This window comes from Lagopus muta, chromosome 1 (genome assembly GCF_023343835.1).
Source record: "Lagopus muta isolate bLagMut1 chromosome 1, bLagMut1 primary, whole genome shotgun sequence".
NCBI lineage: Eukaryota > Metazoa > Chordata > Aves > Galliformes > Phasianidae > Lagopus > Lagopus muta.
Window position 1 is genome coordinate 49,997,080 of NC_064433.1, and position 16,751 is coordinate 50,013,830.

The following is a 16,751-nucleotide window of genomic DNA, read 5'->3' on the forward strand; positions in this document are numbered from 1 at the left end:
CATGGAAGTAAGCAAGGAATGATGTGGCTCAGGCAACAGCTGATGGTGGATATGCACCCTGCTTCCTTCCTGGGTGACTCCAAGGGAGCAGAGAAGCACTCTCATCCTTCCCATTCAATTCCTTTTGCTGCTGCAAGCCTGCTGAGGAAGGTTGCCACGTCCATGGTGTTGCTGACCCAGGTCCTCTGTGTGAGTAGCATCAAGGGGGCGTACCTGCATCCTCTGCCCAGCCAGCGTGCATCTGCTCTGACCTTTGGGGTCTGGCATTTGTGACTTCTATGATTTTTCAGACTTTGCTCTGAGGAAAGCCACCAACAGTGCCACTGGCAGCTCATGTTTTATGAGGCCGTACTCGAGTACATAGTTCAATTCCAAAGGACTTTTCTGCACTAGGGCCTGCAGTGGATCAAATGTGAAGGGTTTTCCATTTCCCTTAGTTCCTTCTGCGGATCTCAGTGTTATGATAGAGATGTCTTTCTGCCGTTTCAGCATGTTAGGAATTGGAGTAATATAAGTCCACTAGAAATGATTTTGATTTTTGCATCATCTGTGCTGGCTGGGCCCCACATCCTGCCATGTAATTCTTTACTGACCAAGTGAAAGGGACTTGTAAGGTAGTGGGGAGGACACAAAACTGGTACCATGTCTGCCAGGTGCCGGGATCGTTGTGCAGTCTGGAAGGCTCCAAACCCATGAGCTTCCTGTTGGTGTGATTACTCTGTCTCGCTTCAGCTGGCTGACTTGAAATGAAAATAGCACTGTTGACTGGCACTTGCTGCAGCTGGCAGGTGGAAAAGCTGGTTTTCTGTTCCAAGACTTTCCACCTCCTTTATGTTTTATGTCTGGATGCACATCCAGAAGAAAAGGTAAAGTCACCATCTTTGGAATGCCCTGTGCTCGCTGGAGCATAGTGATACCTTCGAGCCATACCACAGTCTCCTTAATTGTCCTTCTTTCACACTAATGAATAATTAACTGCTGTGTGCATGTCCACAGACAGGCTGGTCATGGGCATCTCTGTGGGGTCATGCTGACCTGCAGATATTCATAGGGAGAGGGAGCTGCTTACCTCAGCATGCAATCTCTTGGCCTTGCTACCAGCCTGTTATCACTTTGGCCACCAGCTGACCGAAGCTAATGTCTCTGTGACCTGCATTTGCAATAGGCAAACGCTGACCAGTCCCCAGCATCCTCAGAGCACGAGCACACAAACAAATCGAGGTGAGCTAGGTGTGAATTTGCAGCAAGTCAGCTCCTACACTGCGACTCCCGCAAGGTAAGCAAGTGCAAGGTGGCTCACAGGAGAGTGCCAGGCTATTTTTGTTTCCAAGGGCAACAGCTCTCCCACAGGAACTTACCACAAAAAGCCACCCCATTTTTGAATGCCTGCTATATGGGAAAGCATAAACCTCAACTTTCCAAAGTTCAGCTGTTTGCGTCAAGGCCCCCAAGCAAGTATTTGGTAGGCTCAGCTTTCCTGCTTGTTGCAAGTTGAGTCATGTCGCACTGACTCCTGTGTGCTGCAAGAAACTCCCACCCTCTTTTTGCTGTGGAACTAGAGCACAGTTTGGGGCTTTTGCTATGGAACTCGAGCACTTTGAGGCATGCCTGTAATTCACATGGCAGTAAGGTTCATGGATTGGAGATGGTCTCTTCTTGTTTCATGTTATCCTGCAAGTAACCACTCTGCCTCCGATGCTTTGGAGCCTAAAAATGCTTTTGACTCTAAAACTGCCATCTCTCGCTGGGGGTTTTTTACCTTAAAAGTTTTTTAGCAGAAATCTGGGGAGGTTGGCACTGAACTATTCTATTCTAACTATTGTTTTTCCTCTCCCCGTTGTGTCTTGCCACCCGGGTGTTGCTGCTATTGCCATCAAAGCACCGAAGTGAGTCAGAGGTGGAAAAGGAGTTGAAAAGCTCAGGGTGATACATCGGTGCCAGTCAGAATGACCCTTTCTATCCGTCCATCCCAGCAAGCCAGTGTGCAGCGGTAGCAGCTCAGAGGGCTGTGCTCATGACTTCATCCCTCCCTGCCGAGGGCAGATGAGGAGCATCGTTATCGGCTGTCGGCCTGCGTGGCGGGGAGTCCGCGCTCTGTGCCAGCAATGGAAATGTCCTTGGGCGTAGGGCTCCTCCTGCATCCCAAAGGTGACTGGGCCCTGCTGAGAAGGGGTGAAGAAGCTGGAAAAATGGAGGAAAGAGGTGCAAATTCAATTGCTTCTCTGTGATGATGTCATGGCAACGAGGTGCACTGATGTGCTGTCAGGCAATCAGGGCAGGCTTTGAAGCTCCCCAGCTCTTCCCCATTGCTGTAGGCTCGCGTCTGGCTTTCTGAAAAATCTTTTGGTTAATATTTAATGCCAGCGTTGAAGTGCAAAGGGTGGCGAGCACCCCACCTATTCCCCTTTCCTCTACGTTCCAATTTGATGCTAAATTAGAGTTGGGGAGCGGGGAGGATTATGATTTACCATGGCATGGGAACAGGTCTCCTGATGAGAAGGATGGCTTCAACCCATAGTGAGGAAAAAAGGCTGCAGGCTCTGTGCTGGTGTCCCTGTGTGTGCAGCAGCCCTGATAACTCAGCAGGAGGGAGCTACCTACATCACAGACCTGTCCCAGTCTGGCTCTGGGATGTGGGAAGAATGCCTTTGTCACCCTCCCTAGCCAAGTTTGGAGCTGATGCTTGGCCACTGGAAGGAGCAGGGGGTCTCCCTCTCCCTTTGCTCTCCCAGAGCTGGCTTTGGAATAAAGGAATCCATGGCCCCTCTCCCAGAGCTGAGCCCCGCTCCTTTGATGCAAGTAGTTAGCACATGTTTGTATTGGCTTTTTTTTTTTTTTTCCACTAAGCAATGACCTAACGATCCTGTGTTCCAACCACAGCCCCTCCTAGGCTCCTTCTTTCCAAAACGTGCATCCAGACCGGATCCAGCAAATCTCCCTTTGCAAGACGCCGTGTTCCCTTCCCCAAGGAAGCCATCTGCTCCCCTCTGCCCGGCTCCTTCTGCATGGCTTGCAGCTCGCCAGCCCTGTGGGAAGCTCTGCTCCTGTCGGCCATGCTGTTTGTGCGTGGCAGGGGGAAGGAAACACGGTGCTGGCTGGATCTGGGGCTGCTGGCAATGTCAGCTGGAGGCGGTTTCCAAGCAACTGTCGTGCTGCAGGACACGGAGAGCTAGGAACACCATATTCCTGCTGTCCGTGTGGGCTGGACAGAGCCAGCATGGGGCTGGTGTGGAGAGCAGCACAAGTGAGAGAGTAGTGTAGGGCCGTGGCACTGGAGGAGGTCTCCAGACCTGCTCCTTATCTATCTGCCTCCAGCAAGGGGACAGCATGATGTATGGGATTTCACGTGTCCTCTGCATTTTTGGGGAGATTAAAAAGGGTAAAATTGCTCCAGCTGCTGTTTTATCCTATTTATTTTACCCATTGATGGGCAGTTGCATACGAGCATCCTTGAATAGATGCAGAGGTGGTAACATCGCCCTGGCTGAGCAGTGGGAGCAAAACTGGATGATGAGTGCGTGGATATAAGCATGGGAGCCCAGCAGATAGGATGAGCTGGGGAGTGGGGCAGAAGTATGCAAACAAGGAGTGAAAGCAAGGGGAGCTGGGCAGGAAGAAGCCCAGAGAGATGGGACAGTGCAGGGCATCTGTTTGATTGCCAGTGTGCAGGTTATCTGTGACCGTCTGTCCCCGACCCACCTGCAGCTATTGATTTGGAACTTGCCCTGTTCATGCTAACCTTGGCACTGCTAGCTCGTCCCTTATAAATCCTGCTGCAGCTCCTACCCCTCTCTCTGTCCTGCCACCAGGGTCTTCCCACAGCTCTGCTTTTTGCTGCGATGTTTTAGATGCAGGACGACTCTCCCTGATTTCTGCCTGGAGGAGAGACGGGGCAGTGGAAGCACTGACTCTCTTTGCCCTGTGTGGGTGCCTGCCCCTTGGCAAGGAAGGATGCGGCGCCAGCTGCAGACACTTGTCCAAAGGAAGTTTAAAGTCCTCCTCCTCCTGCTGCTGCTCCTGGCCTTTCTGCTGCATGTCACGATGGACTTGGCTCTCCCTGAGAGTCGCAGGCTCTGCAGCTGCGATGCAAAAGCACCAAAAGCCTTGGGTACCCCCACAGGCAGCCCTTTGCTGGCCAGCCTTGAAAAGCTGAGCCTGCGCATCCTTCAGGACTTCAGTGGCAGCAACGGTTCCTTGGAGAAAAGCTCCCAGCCTCAGGGAGCAGGGCCACTGGGAAAAGATGGGGACATGGGGATCCAGCACCAGCATGCAGATATCAGTCCAGCATGGGCCAAGGGATCCAAGCTGGCTGCACTCTTTGAGCATCCCCTTTATAACATCCCGTTGCCGAAGGTGAAGGACAAAGACAAGCTGTTTGTCGTCAATCCCATGGAAAAGTTCAGCCTACGGAGCAGTGGGAGCGATGAATGGTGAGGAGTGGGCTGGTCTGGGGGGATGAGTGGAGCTTCTCGAGGGGACACATGGCAGGGAGCAAACAAATTATTTCCTTGCTTGGCTCAGCATCCCACCTGGATAGCCCCAGTGCCTCAGATCTTATCTCAGCCCCGTTTCCAGGCTGCTGCCCCGGGGAGCTGTAGGGAGCCTCCTGCCCATGTGGCACATGGTGAAGTCCAAGGGGAGGCCTGAATTATTCATACTGTTACATATAATATCTTCTAGGTCATCTCCTCCTCTCCTTACCCAGCACTGGGCTCTCGCTGTAAATTTCTGGGAACTTCCCAATGCAGACTTCTGACCAGTTTGATCCCCCTCTCTCACCCACCTCATGTTGAAAATGCAAAACCCCAAATGTCAGCTGGCTCTTGACACAAGACCACGGCAGTCCTGTGTTTCTCAGGGCACTTTCTGACCTCTTTAGGCTCTGCTGGGTGGTGAGCTCACCACTGCTGGGTGCCTATTTTTGTCCCTGCACTACTAACCTCTAATTAGAAAGGAAGATATTAATGGAGATACCTTGGGTAATACGCAGCAGATTCCTTATGGAAAGCACACCTTCCAGAGGTGAAAATACTAAGATGGTGGGACCAGATAACTCAAATTCATGCCACAGAGAAACCAGGGGGTGCCATGGGTCTGGCCAGGGGGAGTCAGTTGCAGGTGGGAGCTCAGGATGCTGCTGGGAAGCATTCTTTTATGGATGTTTTGTGTTCCCCTTTAACTGTGCATAGCTGATTGCACACCTGGGAGCTGATCCCCTGGGGTGAGATCAGCTGGAAATTGAGGACCAGCTGGGAGACCATGGGGACTTTCTGTGGGGGACACAAAGGTGGCCATCCGCTGCCAAGGGGACCTGCCTTAGGGGCTTCTGTCACCAATCACCACCCAGGCCTTGTGCCGGCTCTTCCCAGAAAGAGCCTGGGAACAAGACCCCATCCCAACTAAATGTTGTTGTTGTTGGGGTGGTGGTGGCTTTTGGGCTGCAGGGTCAGCAGCAGTAAAGCCGAGATGGTCCTCCCGACAGGGAAGACAGCCTACGACACCTACCCTGCCTGGCTCAAGTTCCACGTCGGCATCAACCGCTACGAGCTGTACCCGCGCAGGGACCCCCTGATGCCCACCCTCCTGCAGGACCTGGCCACCATGAAGATTGTCAGCTCAGGTATTCGCCCCTACCCACGCCCCTGTCCCATTGGCCTCCCCACCAGGCCCAGTCACCCTCGTGTGCCCCCTTCCAGTGCAGAAGTCTGGCGGTACCCAGCTGAAGCTCATCATGACCTTCCCAAACTACGGGCAGGCCCTCTTCAAACCCATGAAGTGAGTAGAGCTTGACTTCAGCCCCAGTGCTGGAGGCCCCTTCCCCTACTGTTGGCAGCAGGCTTGGTGCAGCTTGTGATGGGGTAGTGACCTCCAGTGGTGGGAAGGAGAAGACGATCCATGAGGATCCTAGCTCTTGTCCCGGAGGGATTTGGGGCTGCTCCACGCAGCAGGGTACACCTGTGCCTGGTCATGTCTTGGTAGCACCACAGACACAGCACAAAGGGTGGTTTGCGAACAAGCAGGAGGTGATCCATTCTTTGGCCACCATACCTGCCCTCCCCAAATCTTCTCAGGCAGAGCAGGGAACAAGAGACCCCCGCTGACTTCTTCTACTTCTCAGACTTTGAGCGGCACAATGCAGAGATTGCAGCCTTTCACCTGGACAGGTGAGTTCTCATGTGGCCCGCACCCAAAAAAAGGCCTCAGCCCTTGGGGGCTGAGGAGGAAAACCTCAGCCTTGGGTGCTTGGTGGAAAACACGGCCAAAAATCTTCCCTCTGGGGCCTGTAGCCTCCCAGCAAACCTGACATTCAGCCCTGGCCAAGAAACGGCTCCTTCAGCCACCTCTTCCTCCTCTATTGCAAGGACGCCTGCATCTCATGGTGCTTGTACTGACTGGGTGAAAAACAATGGCTCCACTGGCAAGAAATTGTGCTGAGTTTTGTGTTTTAGGATCCTGGATTTCCGACGAATCCCACCAGTTTCTGGTCGCTTGGTGAATATAACAAAGGAGATCCGGGACATCACGACCGACAAGAAACTGGCCAAGACTTTCTACATCTCCCCAGGTGAGCTCTTGCTAACCTTTGGCTCTCACACAAGGGCAGGCACCCATGTGGGGATGGCTCCAGCTGCCACCGCGTCCCCATCTATGGAGGTGGTTCTCCAGAAGAGTCACCATGCTATTGCTTTATGCATGTGGCATGGTGAGAAGCTTCATCTGGTTCTTGTTCAGTCATCAGCCTGTGCTTGTCCCCCATGCCAGCGGGCAACATCTGCTTCTACGGGGAGTGCTCCTACTACTGCTCCACTGAGCACGCTCTGTGCGGCAAGCCGGACCAGCTGGAGGGCTCCATGGCAGTCCTGCTGCCCGACAAAGCTCTGGCCAAGCGTCGCTCCTGGCGCAGCCCCTGGCGCCGCTCCTACCACAAGAGCAAGAAGGCTGAGTGAGCTGGGACTTGGGGGGACACAAAGGGGCTCGAGGAGCACGGGAGGGCTGGCCCTGTGGTCGCTCTCATGTACCCATTGTCCATTCTTTGCATGAAGGTGGGAGCTGGACCCCAACTACTGCAGCCAGGTGCGCCGGACGCCGCCTTATGACAGTGGTCATCGCCTCCTTGACCTCATCGACATGGCAGTACTTGATTTCCTCATGGGTGAGAGCATCCCTCCAGTTTCTTCTCACTTTCCAGTAGCTGATGGGAAAGGCAGTGGTCAGGCTTTGCACTGTGAAGGCACTCTGCCTGCTTATCCCCATGGCCTGGTCCCCACCTGATGGCATGTTTGGGGCTGAAGAACCGGTGGCATGTTGCATACACTGAGTCACAGAACTGAGTTGGAAAGGACCCTTAAATGTCATCTAGTCCAACTGTCCTGCAATGAATGACATGAGTGAGGCTGCTTTGCCCTGTACCACCACAATGTCGGGGTGCTTGTCTCCTGCCAAAACTCAGCACAGGATGACATCATGCAGGAGTTGGCATGGGGCCATGCGGGTACCCATCCCAGCAGCCCACTGCTGCCACCCTCTGCTCACCCTTTCAGGCAACATGGACCGGCACCACTATGAGACCTTTGAGAAATTTGGGAACGACACCTTCTTGCTTCACCTGGACAACGGCCGCGGGTAGGAGAGAGGGGAACACCCAACCACCTTAAATGGATAGAGCTGGGGCTGAGGGATGCCAAGAGCCAAAATGAGAGCCAATGCAGGGTGATGCTATGCACACCCCGATGCCAACCCTTGGGTTTCTCCCTCAGCTTCGGCACGCACTCTCGTGACGAGATGTCCATCCTGGCCCCGCTCCAGCAGTGCTGCAGGTAAGCGGCTCCCACCACCATGTTCCCACTGGGGAAAAACCCACCCTGATGTCAGGCTCTCTCCTCCACATCGGCAGCATCAAGAAATCCACCTACCTGCGGCTGCGGCTGCTGGCCACCGAGCCCTACCGCCTGAGCGAGCTGATGCGGGAAGCACTGGCTGCCGACCGCCTGGCGCCCGTCCTGGCCGAGCCCCACCTGCAGGCATTGGACCGGCGCCTGGGCAAGGTGCTGGTGGCTGTGGGACGCTGCCTGGCCACAGCAGCACAGCCCCACCAGGTGCTGGTGGATGACATAGGGTCGTGGCTGTGATGTCACGGAGACGGTGACGTGGTGTGATGGCAATCATCACCCTGGGAAGAGCTTGGAGTGCGTGGTATTGGATGATGCAAGGGGAGAAGGGCGGGTGCGCGCGTTATTTAAATAAATAGGTCGGCCTCGTGGAGAAAACATGATTTGGGATCCCGGCCAATGGGGCTGTTTTTCCAGTCCCAGATTCACGTGGCACGGCCATCCCTCCAAATCCTTTTATAATGAGAGAAAAAATTTTCATAGAATCACAGAATGATTGGTTATGGAAGGGACCTCAAAGCCCACCCAGTCCCACCCCGTGCTGTGGGCAGGGCTGCCACCCACCAGCTCAGGCTGCCCAGGACCCCATGCAACCTGGCCTAGAACCTCCAGGGATGGGGCACCCACAGCTCTCTGGGCAGCCTGTGCCAGTGCCTCACCGCCCTCTGAGTAACATATTTCCACCCAAGACCTAGCCTAAATCTCCTGTCTTTTAGTTTAAAGCCATTCCCCCTCGTCCTGTGCATAAAGCTGGTCCCCTTTCTTGCAGTCAGTCCCTCTCCAGCCTTTCCCCAGCCCACAGTTAATGGGGCCTTTGGTGAGCTTTCACGTGGTTCACCCAACCTGCAATGCTCATCCCTGCCCACGCTCTTCCCACACCCACCCCAAAATCCCAGCGGGCGCCGCGTCCCTCCCGCAGAGGTGGCTCTGGGATCCACACCGGGCCCAGCACCATATATAGTGCCCGGCTCCCAGCTTATCCACTAATCCTGGCTGGGGTTAATCTGCGGTGGGTCTGCGTCAGCCGGGACAGGTGCTGTGGGACAGGGGCTTCGTGCCCCATGCTGGGGATGAGTGGTGGGGATGGGTCTCTGGGTTGGCGGCGGGGGCACGAGGTGTCCCCAGGACACGGTGCAGAAAGCAGCGAATTGGGCGAATTGGTCGCTAATGAGCCATGGGGAAGGGGGGGGGAAGGCAGCGGCTAATGGGGCCTGGGAACGGCAAGGGGAGATCGGGGCTAGAATTAATGGGCTGGAAGGAGGGGGGGGGGGTGGGGAACAACAAAGAAACAAGGGACAAAAAAACCCAAGAACTTGGAGAAAAAGAAAAAGGGGGAGAGAGGGGGGGAGAAAAGAAATAGCAGACAAAGGCGCGCTTTGCGCGCCGCACACGGGGACGCTCCGAGCGCAGCGCTGCGCCGCGCCTCGCGGGACCCCCCCGCCCTCCCCCGGAGCTGCCGGGGCGGAGCATTGGGGCTGGGCGGGAGCCGGGAGGGGGAGGGAGGGGGGAGAAGGGGGAGGAGGAGGAGCGGGGGGGGGGCCGCGTCTTGCAAAACAAAAGGGAGAGGAGCGGCGCGGGGAGCGGGCGGCTCCGCGGCTGTCCTCGGCCGTGCGGTGAGTGCTGGGGGAGGGATGGGGAGGCGTCCTGGGTTTGGTGGGGTGGGGTCTGGGGGGCTCTGGGAGTGAAGAGGTCTTGGGGCATGGGGGGGGTACTGGGTGGGGTGGGAGGAGTCCGCTCGTGTCTCGGTCGTGGGGCTGCCTGGACCAGCGTGGGGGGGGGGGCATAAAGGGACAGCGCAGCTGTCACTGCCCCGTGAGCAGGTGCTCCTGGGTGCGCTTGGGTTGGCCTCGTGCGTCCCTCGGCACGGGGGTACTTAGGGGTGTCCCCGAGCGTGGCTGCTCCCCCCCCTATAACACTGTTCCCCCCGTGTGCCCCCCAGGTGAGCTGCTGTCCCCCCGCCATGTCGCGCCGCAGCCAGCGCCTCGTCACCTCGCGCCTCTATCCAGAGGATGAGGACGGCACCAGCTCCCTGCTGGGCGGCCCGCAGCTGCCCTTCAAGGAGAGCACCGCCAGGTTCGGGGGTACCGCAGGGACGTGGGGGGGGGGAGGGGGGGGGGGAAGGGGGCTGGTTCAGGCTTTTGGCACCCAGCAGCTTTGGGCCCGATGGCGGGAGGGAGGGAAGCGCTGCGAGCGCCGTGCCGGAAAACCGCAGCGGTGTAAGCGGAAGCGGGGCCGGGGGCTCCCCACCTTTCGGGGTTTCGCAAAGCAGCGGTTGCGCCGTGCCGAGCATCCTCCCAGCCCTGCAGCGCTCCCGGTGCCGGCTTCGTAGCCTTGCCTCCGCTATGTGACGCCGATCGGCTGGTTCTCATCCCCGCAGGACGGCGGCGAGGAGGAAATCAAGCGGCACCAAGCGGCTGTCGCCCGGCCCCAGCACTCAGACCTCCTATTACAGCGAGTCCTTGGTGAGCGAGTCCTACCTGGGGGGCAGCCGGGTGCTGGCCGCGCTGGATGATGCTCTGGATGGCAGCACTTACTGGGGTGAGCCTGTCCTCCCGTGACATCTGTTATCTCAACCCTTGGGGCATCCCAGTTGTTTCAGAGTGGCTGTTTTCTGAGCTGTTTCTATGGGATTTTTTGGGGTGGGTAAGCAGGCAGGGAGCTCTCCACCAGGAGGAGAAGGGATACAGGGGACACGGAGTCCAGCAAAGTCAACGGGCTGCTGGAGAGCCGAACTTATGACACCTACGCCTCCTCCTCGGGGTACTCCTCAGAAGACGACTATGCAGGTAGGAATGCGGTGGTGGGATGCTGGGGATCACAGAGTCCCAGCCCCTATATCAAACCCAGGGATGTGGGTTCCATTCCAACTCTTGTTGCCTCTCCTCATGTAGAATCCCAGAATCATTAAGGTTGGAGATCTTAATGGGGTCCCCATAAGGGGGACACTTCTAGGATTATCTAGTCAACCATCAGCCCATCCCCACCATGCCCATGTCCTTCAGTACCACATCCACACGGTTCTGGAACACCTGCAGGGATGGTGACTGCACCACCTCCATGGGCAGCCTGTGCCACTGCAGCACCACTCCTTCTGAGAATAATTTTTTCCTTATATCTAACCTGAACCTCCCAAGGCACAACTCAAAACTGTTACCTCTTGTCCCTATCTCCCTCCAGGACAGCTCTACTCTGCCCACAGCAGCTCGGGGTCAGGGCTGAGGACAGCCGCCTCCAGGGTTGGCTCCTTCCTCTGGCGGGTGTTCACTGCACCAGGTGAGTAAAGGCCTGAGGGGGAAGGGGTTTTTCTCCTCTGCACACTTGTCCCATGCCTGTGTGGAGGTTTGTTGTCCTACAGGGCTGCTTTACTCTCATGCTAACTTGCTGTTGACCATGTAGCAGTTGGTTTCTTCCACATCTTGCAAATCTGAGGCAGGGAGAGAAGGGGATGCTGCATGCATTGATTGTCTTCCTCCAGAGAGCAGCCCTGGAGGCAGAGGGGATGTCCTGGGGTTCCTCTGATCCTGCTTGTCCTCCCCCAGCCCGATTTGTAGGATGGCTCCTGTCCTGTGTAGCCACCGCCTGGCACCATGTCACTGGAAGGGCTCCCCAGCTACAGCGCGTTCCCCTGTCCAGGTGAGTGGGATCCCAGCCCCAGAAGTATCCCACCACTGCAGGACACAGCCCATAGCCCTCTTTCTTCCCCACTCTGCAGGCGCTACCCACGGCTGAAGAAGTCCCTGTGGTTGCTGCTGCTCCTCTTGCTCCTTGCTGCAGTTGGTTATGGTAAGCCCACTGTCCCCTCATCCCACCGTGATATGAGGCTGGAGAGCCATTGTCCCCGTGCTGGGATGGCAGTGAGCTCAGTGCTTGTGGCTCCTGTCCCCCATCACCATTTGACTGTTGAACCATCTCATCCCCTGTGTGCCCAGGAGCGTGGTACCTGTACCCGTATGGCCTGTCAACACGCAGCCTCCCCATCTTCTCATGGTGGGGAGCAGGACGCTTCTCCTCCTCAGACGTACCTGGGGCACGGGACATGACTGCACTGGACCAGGTACAAACTGGTTGCCTTTGGGGCGGAATGGCTGGGGCCAGTCACCCAAGGAAGCTCTGTGCCCATGGGTGCAGCCCCTAAAGTTTGGTACATCCCAAAGATGGAGGGAGGGGAAGCAGTAACGGGGCACAGCCACTCATGTAGACCCGCAAGGCGCCTGGGGGCTGCATGGCATTCTCCTTCCCATCACAGGGGCTGCGAGGAGAGCAGCAGCTCCTGGCCCGTTTCCAGGCCCTGGAGAAGCGTTTTGAGGCACTGGAGGCTGCGGTGTCACGCTGGGAGCTGGGGGTGGCCAGGGGTGAACCCCCACCGACGGGAGATGTGCTGGGCCTGTTGGAGGGGCTGTTAGACCGCCGCCAGGCCGGCATGGAGGAGCGGCTGCGCAGTGACATGACCGAACACCTCCAGGTGAGGGGAGCAGGGTGGTGCAGGCATGGGGATGTGATGGGATGGGTTCTGATGTCCCCATCTCATCCTTGTCCTGCAGGGTGAGCTGGACGCCCTGTGGACGCAGCTGCAGGCTGATGTGGATAAACGTCTGGGGAAGATGGCGCAGGCCTCGCAGGTGAGTGATGTGCACCCTGTGGGGGTCCTTGGGGCTGGTGGGCAGCATTCATGTGGACTCTTGTGCCTTTGTGCTGGCAGGAGATGGAGGCCCGTCTGCAGGAGCTGAATGCAGAGTGGCAGAGGTATTGTTGCTCAGTGTGGGGAGAAACCCCACTGTTTAGGGTGGGGTAGATCTCAGCCTGGCATTTTGGGGCATTTGGTGGTGCTCGGTGGCATTTCTCTGATTGTGCTGGTGGCACAGGTCAGTGCAGGAGGAGCTGCAGGGCCGCTGGCAGCGGGCCACGGGTGAGCTGCAGCAGGAGGTGTCAGCACTGAGGAGGGAGCTGGCAGGGCTGCGCTCAGACCAGGAGGCTGTGAGCAAGCACCTGGAGGCTGTGCTGGAGCAGATCAAAGCAACACGGGCTGATGTAAGTCCAGGACGTCCCTCCTTTTAGAGACCCTCACTCCCACCCAGTGCTCTATTTGAGGCAGAGGTGAGGGTCTCTGCCCCACAGCTGAGCGCTGTGCCATACTTCCAGGTGGAAGCACAGATGCCAGCATGGATCAGCCACTTCTTGGCACAGTCCCGGCAGGGCGATGGCACGGCTGGGCTGCTGCTCCAGCGGGAGGACTTACAGGCAGAGCTGCGCGCCCTGGAGCTCCGGATCCTTGCCCAAATGAGGGAGGAGCGTGGGCTGGCAGCACGGGACAGCATTGGTGTGGCCCTGCGGCAGGGGGGAGCCGGGGGGGTGACAGAAGAGGTGAGTGATGGCGGAGCACTGGGAACATGGGTGGGGATTCCATGGAGCTTGCAAACAACCAGGGCCACCGTGTTTGCTCTGTCCCTAGCAGCACTGCTGAGTCATTTGGGGCAAAATGTTGCAGCAGGATGACAGCAGAGGAAAAAATGAGCCTGTTTGCTTTGGAAATGTTTGTTGGCAGCTCCCTGTGGAGGGAGGGAGGGATCACACAGGACTAGTGTTCCCTTCACCCTGTACAGGCTCTGTGCACGTGGTGACATTGGGACACAGCTTTAGGATCAGCTCTGGGGGCACTGTATGGCCTTGGGCCTGGTCCTTGTCCCCCTCCTCATCCATCAGCACTGGGAAGGGTGAGCCCAGTCAGCCCAGGCTCTGCCCCTTCCTTGCACAGCACTTCTTGTCCCGGGTATTTTTAGCAGCCTCTAATGAGGCTTTGCAGCCAAGCGCACGCCTGCTCTTTTTTGCTGCAGTGATTCATCACTGCCTGTCCCGTGAGAAGGTCCCTAACCCCATGGGCTGGAGGCAGGGACTGGACTCCATGGCTCTGACCAGGCCCTTCTTTACCCTCCATAGCAAGTGCACCTCATCGTGGACCAAGCACTGAAGCGCTACAGTGAGGACCGTGTAGGGATGGTCGACTACGCCCTGGAGTCAGCAGGTAGGTGGCAGAGGGGTGAGCTGGAGGCAGCCAGGGAGCGCTGGCACGCTGCTTTACCACTGTGCTCCTCTCCCTGTGCCAGGGGCCAGCGTCATCAACACCCGCTGCTCTGAAACCTATGAGACAAAGACAGCGCTGCTGAGCCTGTTTGGGATCCCTCTGTGGTACCACTCACAGTCCCCACGCGTCATCCTGCAGGTGGGCACTGAGAGTGGGTTGAGAGCCCCGGGGTGATGCAAAGCTCACACTGGGCACAGTGGCTGGGCTGGCATTGATGGGAGAAAAAACAGTGCTGATGGTGATAATGTTGATTCTGATACCTAAGAGATGGCATTCCTCTTCTGTGCACGTAGCCAGACGTCAACCCCGGGAACTGCTGGGCCTTCCGTGGCTCCCAGGGCTTTGCTGTCATCCGCCTCTCCAGCCTCATCCGCCCCACAGCCGTGACACTGGAGCACGTTCCCAAAGCGCTGTCACCCCAGGGAACTATCCCCAGTGCTCCTAAGGACTTCACTGTCTATGTGAGTAGAGTTGTAATGGGAGGCTGGAGAGTGGGTTGCACCTTTGTGGCCTCCATTCCCCATCCTGAACGTTCCTGTAGGGCCTGAAAGAGGAGCGAGAGGAGGAGGGCCTTCTCCTGGGGCGCTTCACCTACAACCAGGATGGTGACCCCATCCAAACATTCTACTTCAAGGTGAGGCACAGTGGTGGTGGTGGAGCACTTGCCATGGGAAGGAAGTTGGGTGATGGTGTTGGATGTGGGGAGGTCATGGGGTCCCTCTGTGACCCCATCTGTGACACATCTCTCCTGTCCCCAAGGGTGACGACGTGGGCGCCTTCCAGCTGGTGGAGCTGCGTGTGCTGAGCAACTGGGGCCACCCCGAGTACACCTGCATCTACCGCTTCCGCGTGCACGGGGAGCCGGCGCTCTGACCCCCCCCTGCTGCCAGACAGGGCCGTCCTGGGATGCAGGAGGTTGCACTGCCCTTCGCCTGCGCTGCTGCTTGCGGAGGAAAGGACTTTTTGCCTGCAGGGGGGTGAGGCGAGGACATCCCATGCGGGTGGCTCTCGGTGCGTTTCGGACACTTCTGACTTCTGAAGCTCAATTTTTCTATTGGGGCTGCGCCGTCCCCTTTCTGGTGGCACATATAACCTTCCCACAGCTGGGAAGGAGGGAACTCCGTGATGCGCTGGGGCACCGTGCAGCATGGTGCTCCCCTCTGTGTTTCTCAAGATCTTAAGGACCTCAAACCCTTCGATGCTGGGCAGGCAGAGGGGACATGAGACAGTATTAATTGAGTATTGTAAAAGTAAAGGTTTGGGGGCAGCAGGAGGGGAGAAATGCGGCAGGTGTGGGCTTCAAAGCCAGTCCTGGGCTGAGGTCCATGCACTAGGACCAGCAACTGTGTTGGGTCCCAGTGATGCTCGGGTTCCCCTTGTCTGGGACTGCCTATCCTGCTTGCTAAGCTTGAGGATGCTACGTTCAAACCTCGCCTGCTTCCCCTTTTGGATTTGCTCTGCTTTTTTTTTTTTTAAGGGGTGGGACTGTTTTCCTATTAGGGTGTTGAGGATTTATTTTTTTTGTATTAACAATGGAAAAAAACTTTTTCCATGCAATTTCTACTTACGTGGAGTTGGGGCTGTGACATGATACCACTGGAGCGAGCGGCTTCGCTTGGCAGTGGGGCTAGAGCTTTGCTTGGCACAAGGACGCACACACTGTAGGATAAGTTGCAATAATAGGAGCACAGCTGGGCTGGGGGACGGGGCCCCACACCGGGTGCCAGCAGGACATCCTCCGAGCTCACTTTCCCACTGGCACACACGTATAGAGGCAGCTGCTGCTGGGAGCTGTTGTCCTGGGTACCATTTCTCCCATCCAGTTTATGGGGTGGAGGTGGCTCACTGAACCCCACAGGGCCCCCCAGCCTCAGTTTACAGCTCAGCTTATGCTCTGGGGTAGCGTTTCTAACAAGCACATTTGTCTTGCGTTTAGTTTGCAAATAATAATATAAGCTGCAGGGCCTGCGTGTGGTGTTTGTGCCCTGTAGGATGCTGGCATCATCCTCCCAGGTACTGAGCACTGATCCCTGCTTTGGGAGAGGCAAGGGGCAGAGAGAAGGGCACAGGGCTGTCAGCCCCAGGGGATCGGGACGATGCTGTCCCCATCTCCAATCACATAAAATGGCCGCGTGGGGTCAGGAGGCTCTGCTGCTGGGGGAAAACAGCCCCTCAGCCAGGGCACTGAGGAGGGAAATAGATTTGCTCCTATATTGAGCGTGGAGCTTCAACTTTTGGCATCCGCAGCGTGAGTTATTTTAAGCTTGGCTGCAGCTGCCTGCGAGTGGTGACGCTGGTGAGCACTCAGACCTGTCCTGTGTTTATATGAATGAGAAACAGAGTGGAGATGCAGCTCTCCTCTGTATTAGGGCTGTCCATCTGCTGGAGGAAATGCCATAACCGCAGGGCTGGAGATCTGCTCTTTACTCCACTTTTCTCCCCCCTCGCTCTCAGTTTGCCCCATCAGAATGTTACAGGCCCACCCTGCGCCAATGGACTGTTACAGGCAGGAGATGTACTTCATGCTGTAGCCTGCTGCAAATGCTGCACTGTTTTGTTCATTGTATTTTTTAATCAACAGATTGTAATTTATGCCTATGCAAAGAAGACCAAGACAAATAAATTATATCAAAACTGCTGAGAGGTGGTTGGTTGGTGTGTTGGCAGGTGGGAACAAGATGCAGCAAGGTGAGAGCACAGCTGTAGCTGTTGTGTAGTCTCATACCCAATTCTTGTTTTCCAGCTGCCATACTACATCCAGGCACGCAGGTTTGCCCAACAGC

General features: G+C 56.6%; 2 protein-coding genes across 2 annotated transcripts; both read left to right on the forward strand.

Annotated features, from left to right (window-relative positions):
- Positions 1-42: 42 nt before the first annotated feature.
- On the forward strand, positions 43-8,332 carry LOC125693047 (extracellular serine/threonine protein kinase FAM20C-like). The gene is made up of 11 exons (XM_048944451.1): positions 43-2,246; positions 3,849-4,430; positions 5,445-5,620; positions 5,697-5,775; positions 6,072-6,164; positions 6,450-6,565; positions 6,763-6,943; positions 7,044-7,153; positions 7,542-7,623; positions 7,758-7,817; positions 7,895-8,332. Exons 1-11 carry the CDS (start codon positions 2,236-2,238, stop codon positions 8,127-8,129), a joined length of 1,725 nt encoding a protein of 574 aa, XP_048800408.1. The 5' UTR covers positions 43-2,235; the 3' UTR covers positions 8,130-8,332.
- A 1,080-nt stretch (positions 8,333-9,412) lies between these two features.
- SUN2 (Sad1 and UNC84 domain containing 2) lies at positions 9,413-16,606 on the forward strand. The gene is made up of 18 exons (XM_048944376.1): positions 9,413-9,502; positions 9,829-9,962; positions 10,267-10,427; positions 10,541-10,675; positions 11,067-11,162; positions 11,429-11,522; positions 11,602-11,672; positions 11,819-11,943; positions 12,136-12,351; positions 12,431-12,508; positions 12,589-12,632; positions 12,752-12,917; positions 13,029-13,250; positions 13,824-13,908; positions 13,991-14,106; positions 14,262-14,429; positions 14,510-14,602; positions 14,728-16,606. Exons 2-18 carry the CDS (start codon positions 9,850-9,852, stop codon positions 14,839-14,841), a joined length of 2,097 nt encoding a protein of 698 aa, XP_048800333.1. The 5' UTR covers positions 9,413-9,502; positions 9,829-9,849; the 3' UTR covers positions 14,842-16,606.
- The last annotated feature ends 145 nt before the right edge of the window (positions 16,607-16,751 follow it).

Excerpts from the sequence above, each read along its gene's own strand:
- SUN2 (XM_048944376.1), top strand. The coding sequence starts at position 9,850 with ATGTCGCGCCGCAGCCAGCGCCTCGTCACCTCGCGCCTCTATCCAGAG. Across the intron at positions 9,963-10,266 it reads TTCAAGGAGAGCACCGCCAG|GACGGCGGCGAGGAGGAAAT; the intron begins GTTCGGGGGTAC and ends TCATCCCCGCAG. Across the intron at positions 14,107-14,261 it reads CCCCACGCGTCATCCTGCAG|CCAGACGTCAACCCCGGGAA; the intron begins GTGGGCACTGAG and ends CTGTGCACGTAG.
- LOC125693047 (XM_048944451.1), top strand. Across the intron at positions 5,621-5,696 it reads CATGAAGATTGTCAGCTCAG|TGCAGAAGTCTGGCGGTACC; the intron begins GTATTCGCCCCT and ends GCCCCCTTCCAG. Across the intron at positions 7,624-7,757 it reads CACCTGGACAACGGCCGCGG|CTTCGGCACGCACTCTCGTG; the intron begins GTAGGAGAGAGG and ends TTTCTCCCTCAG.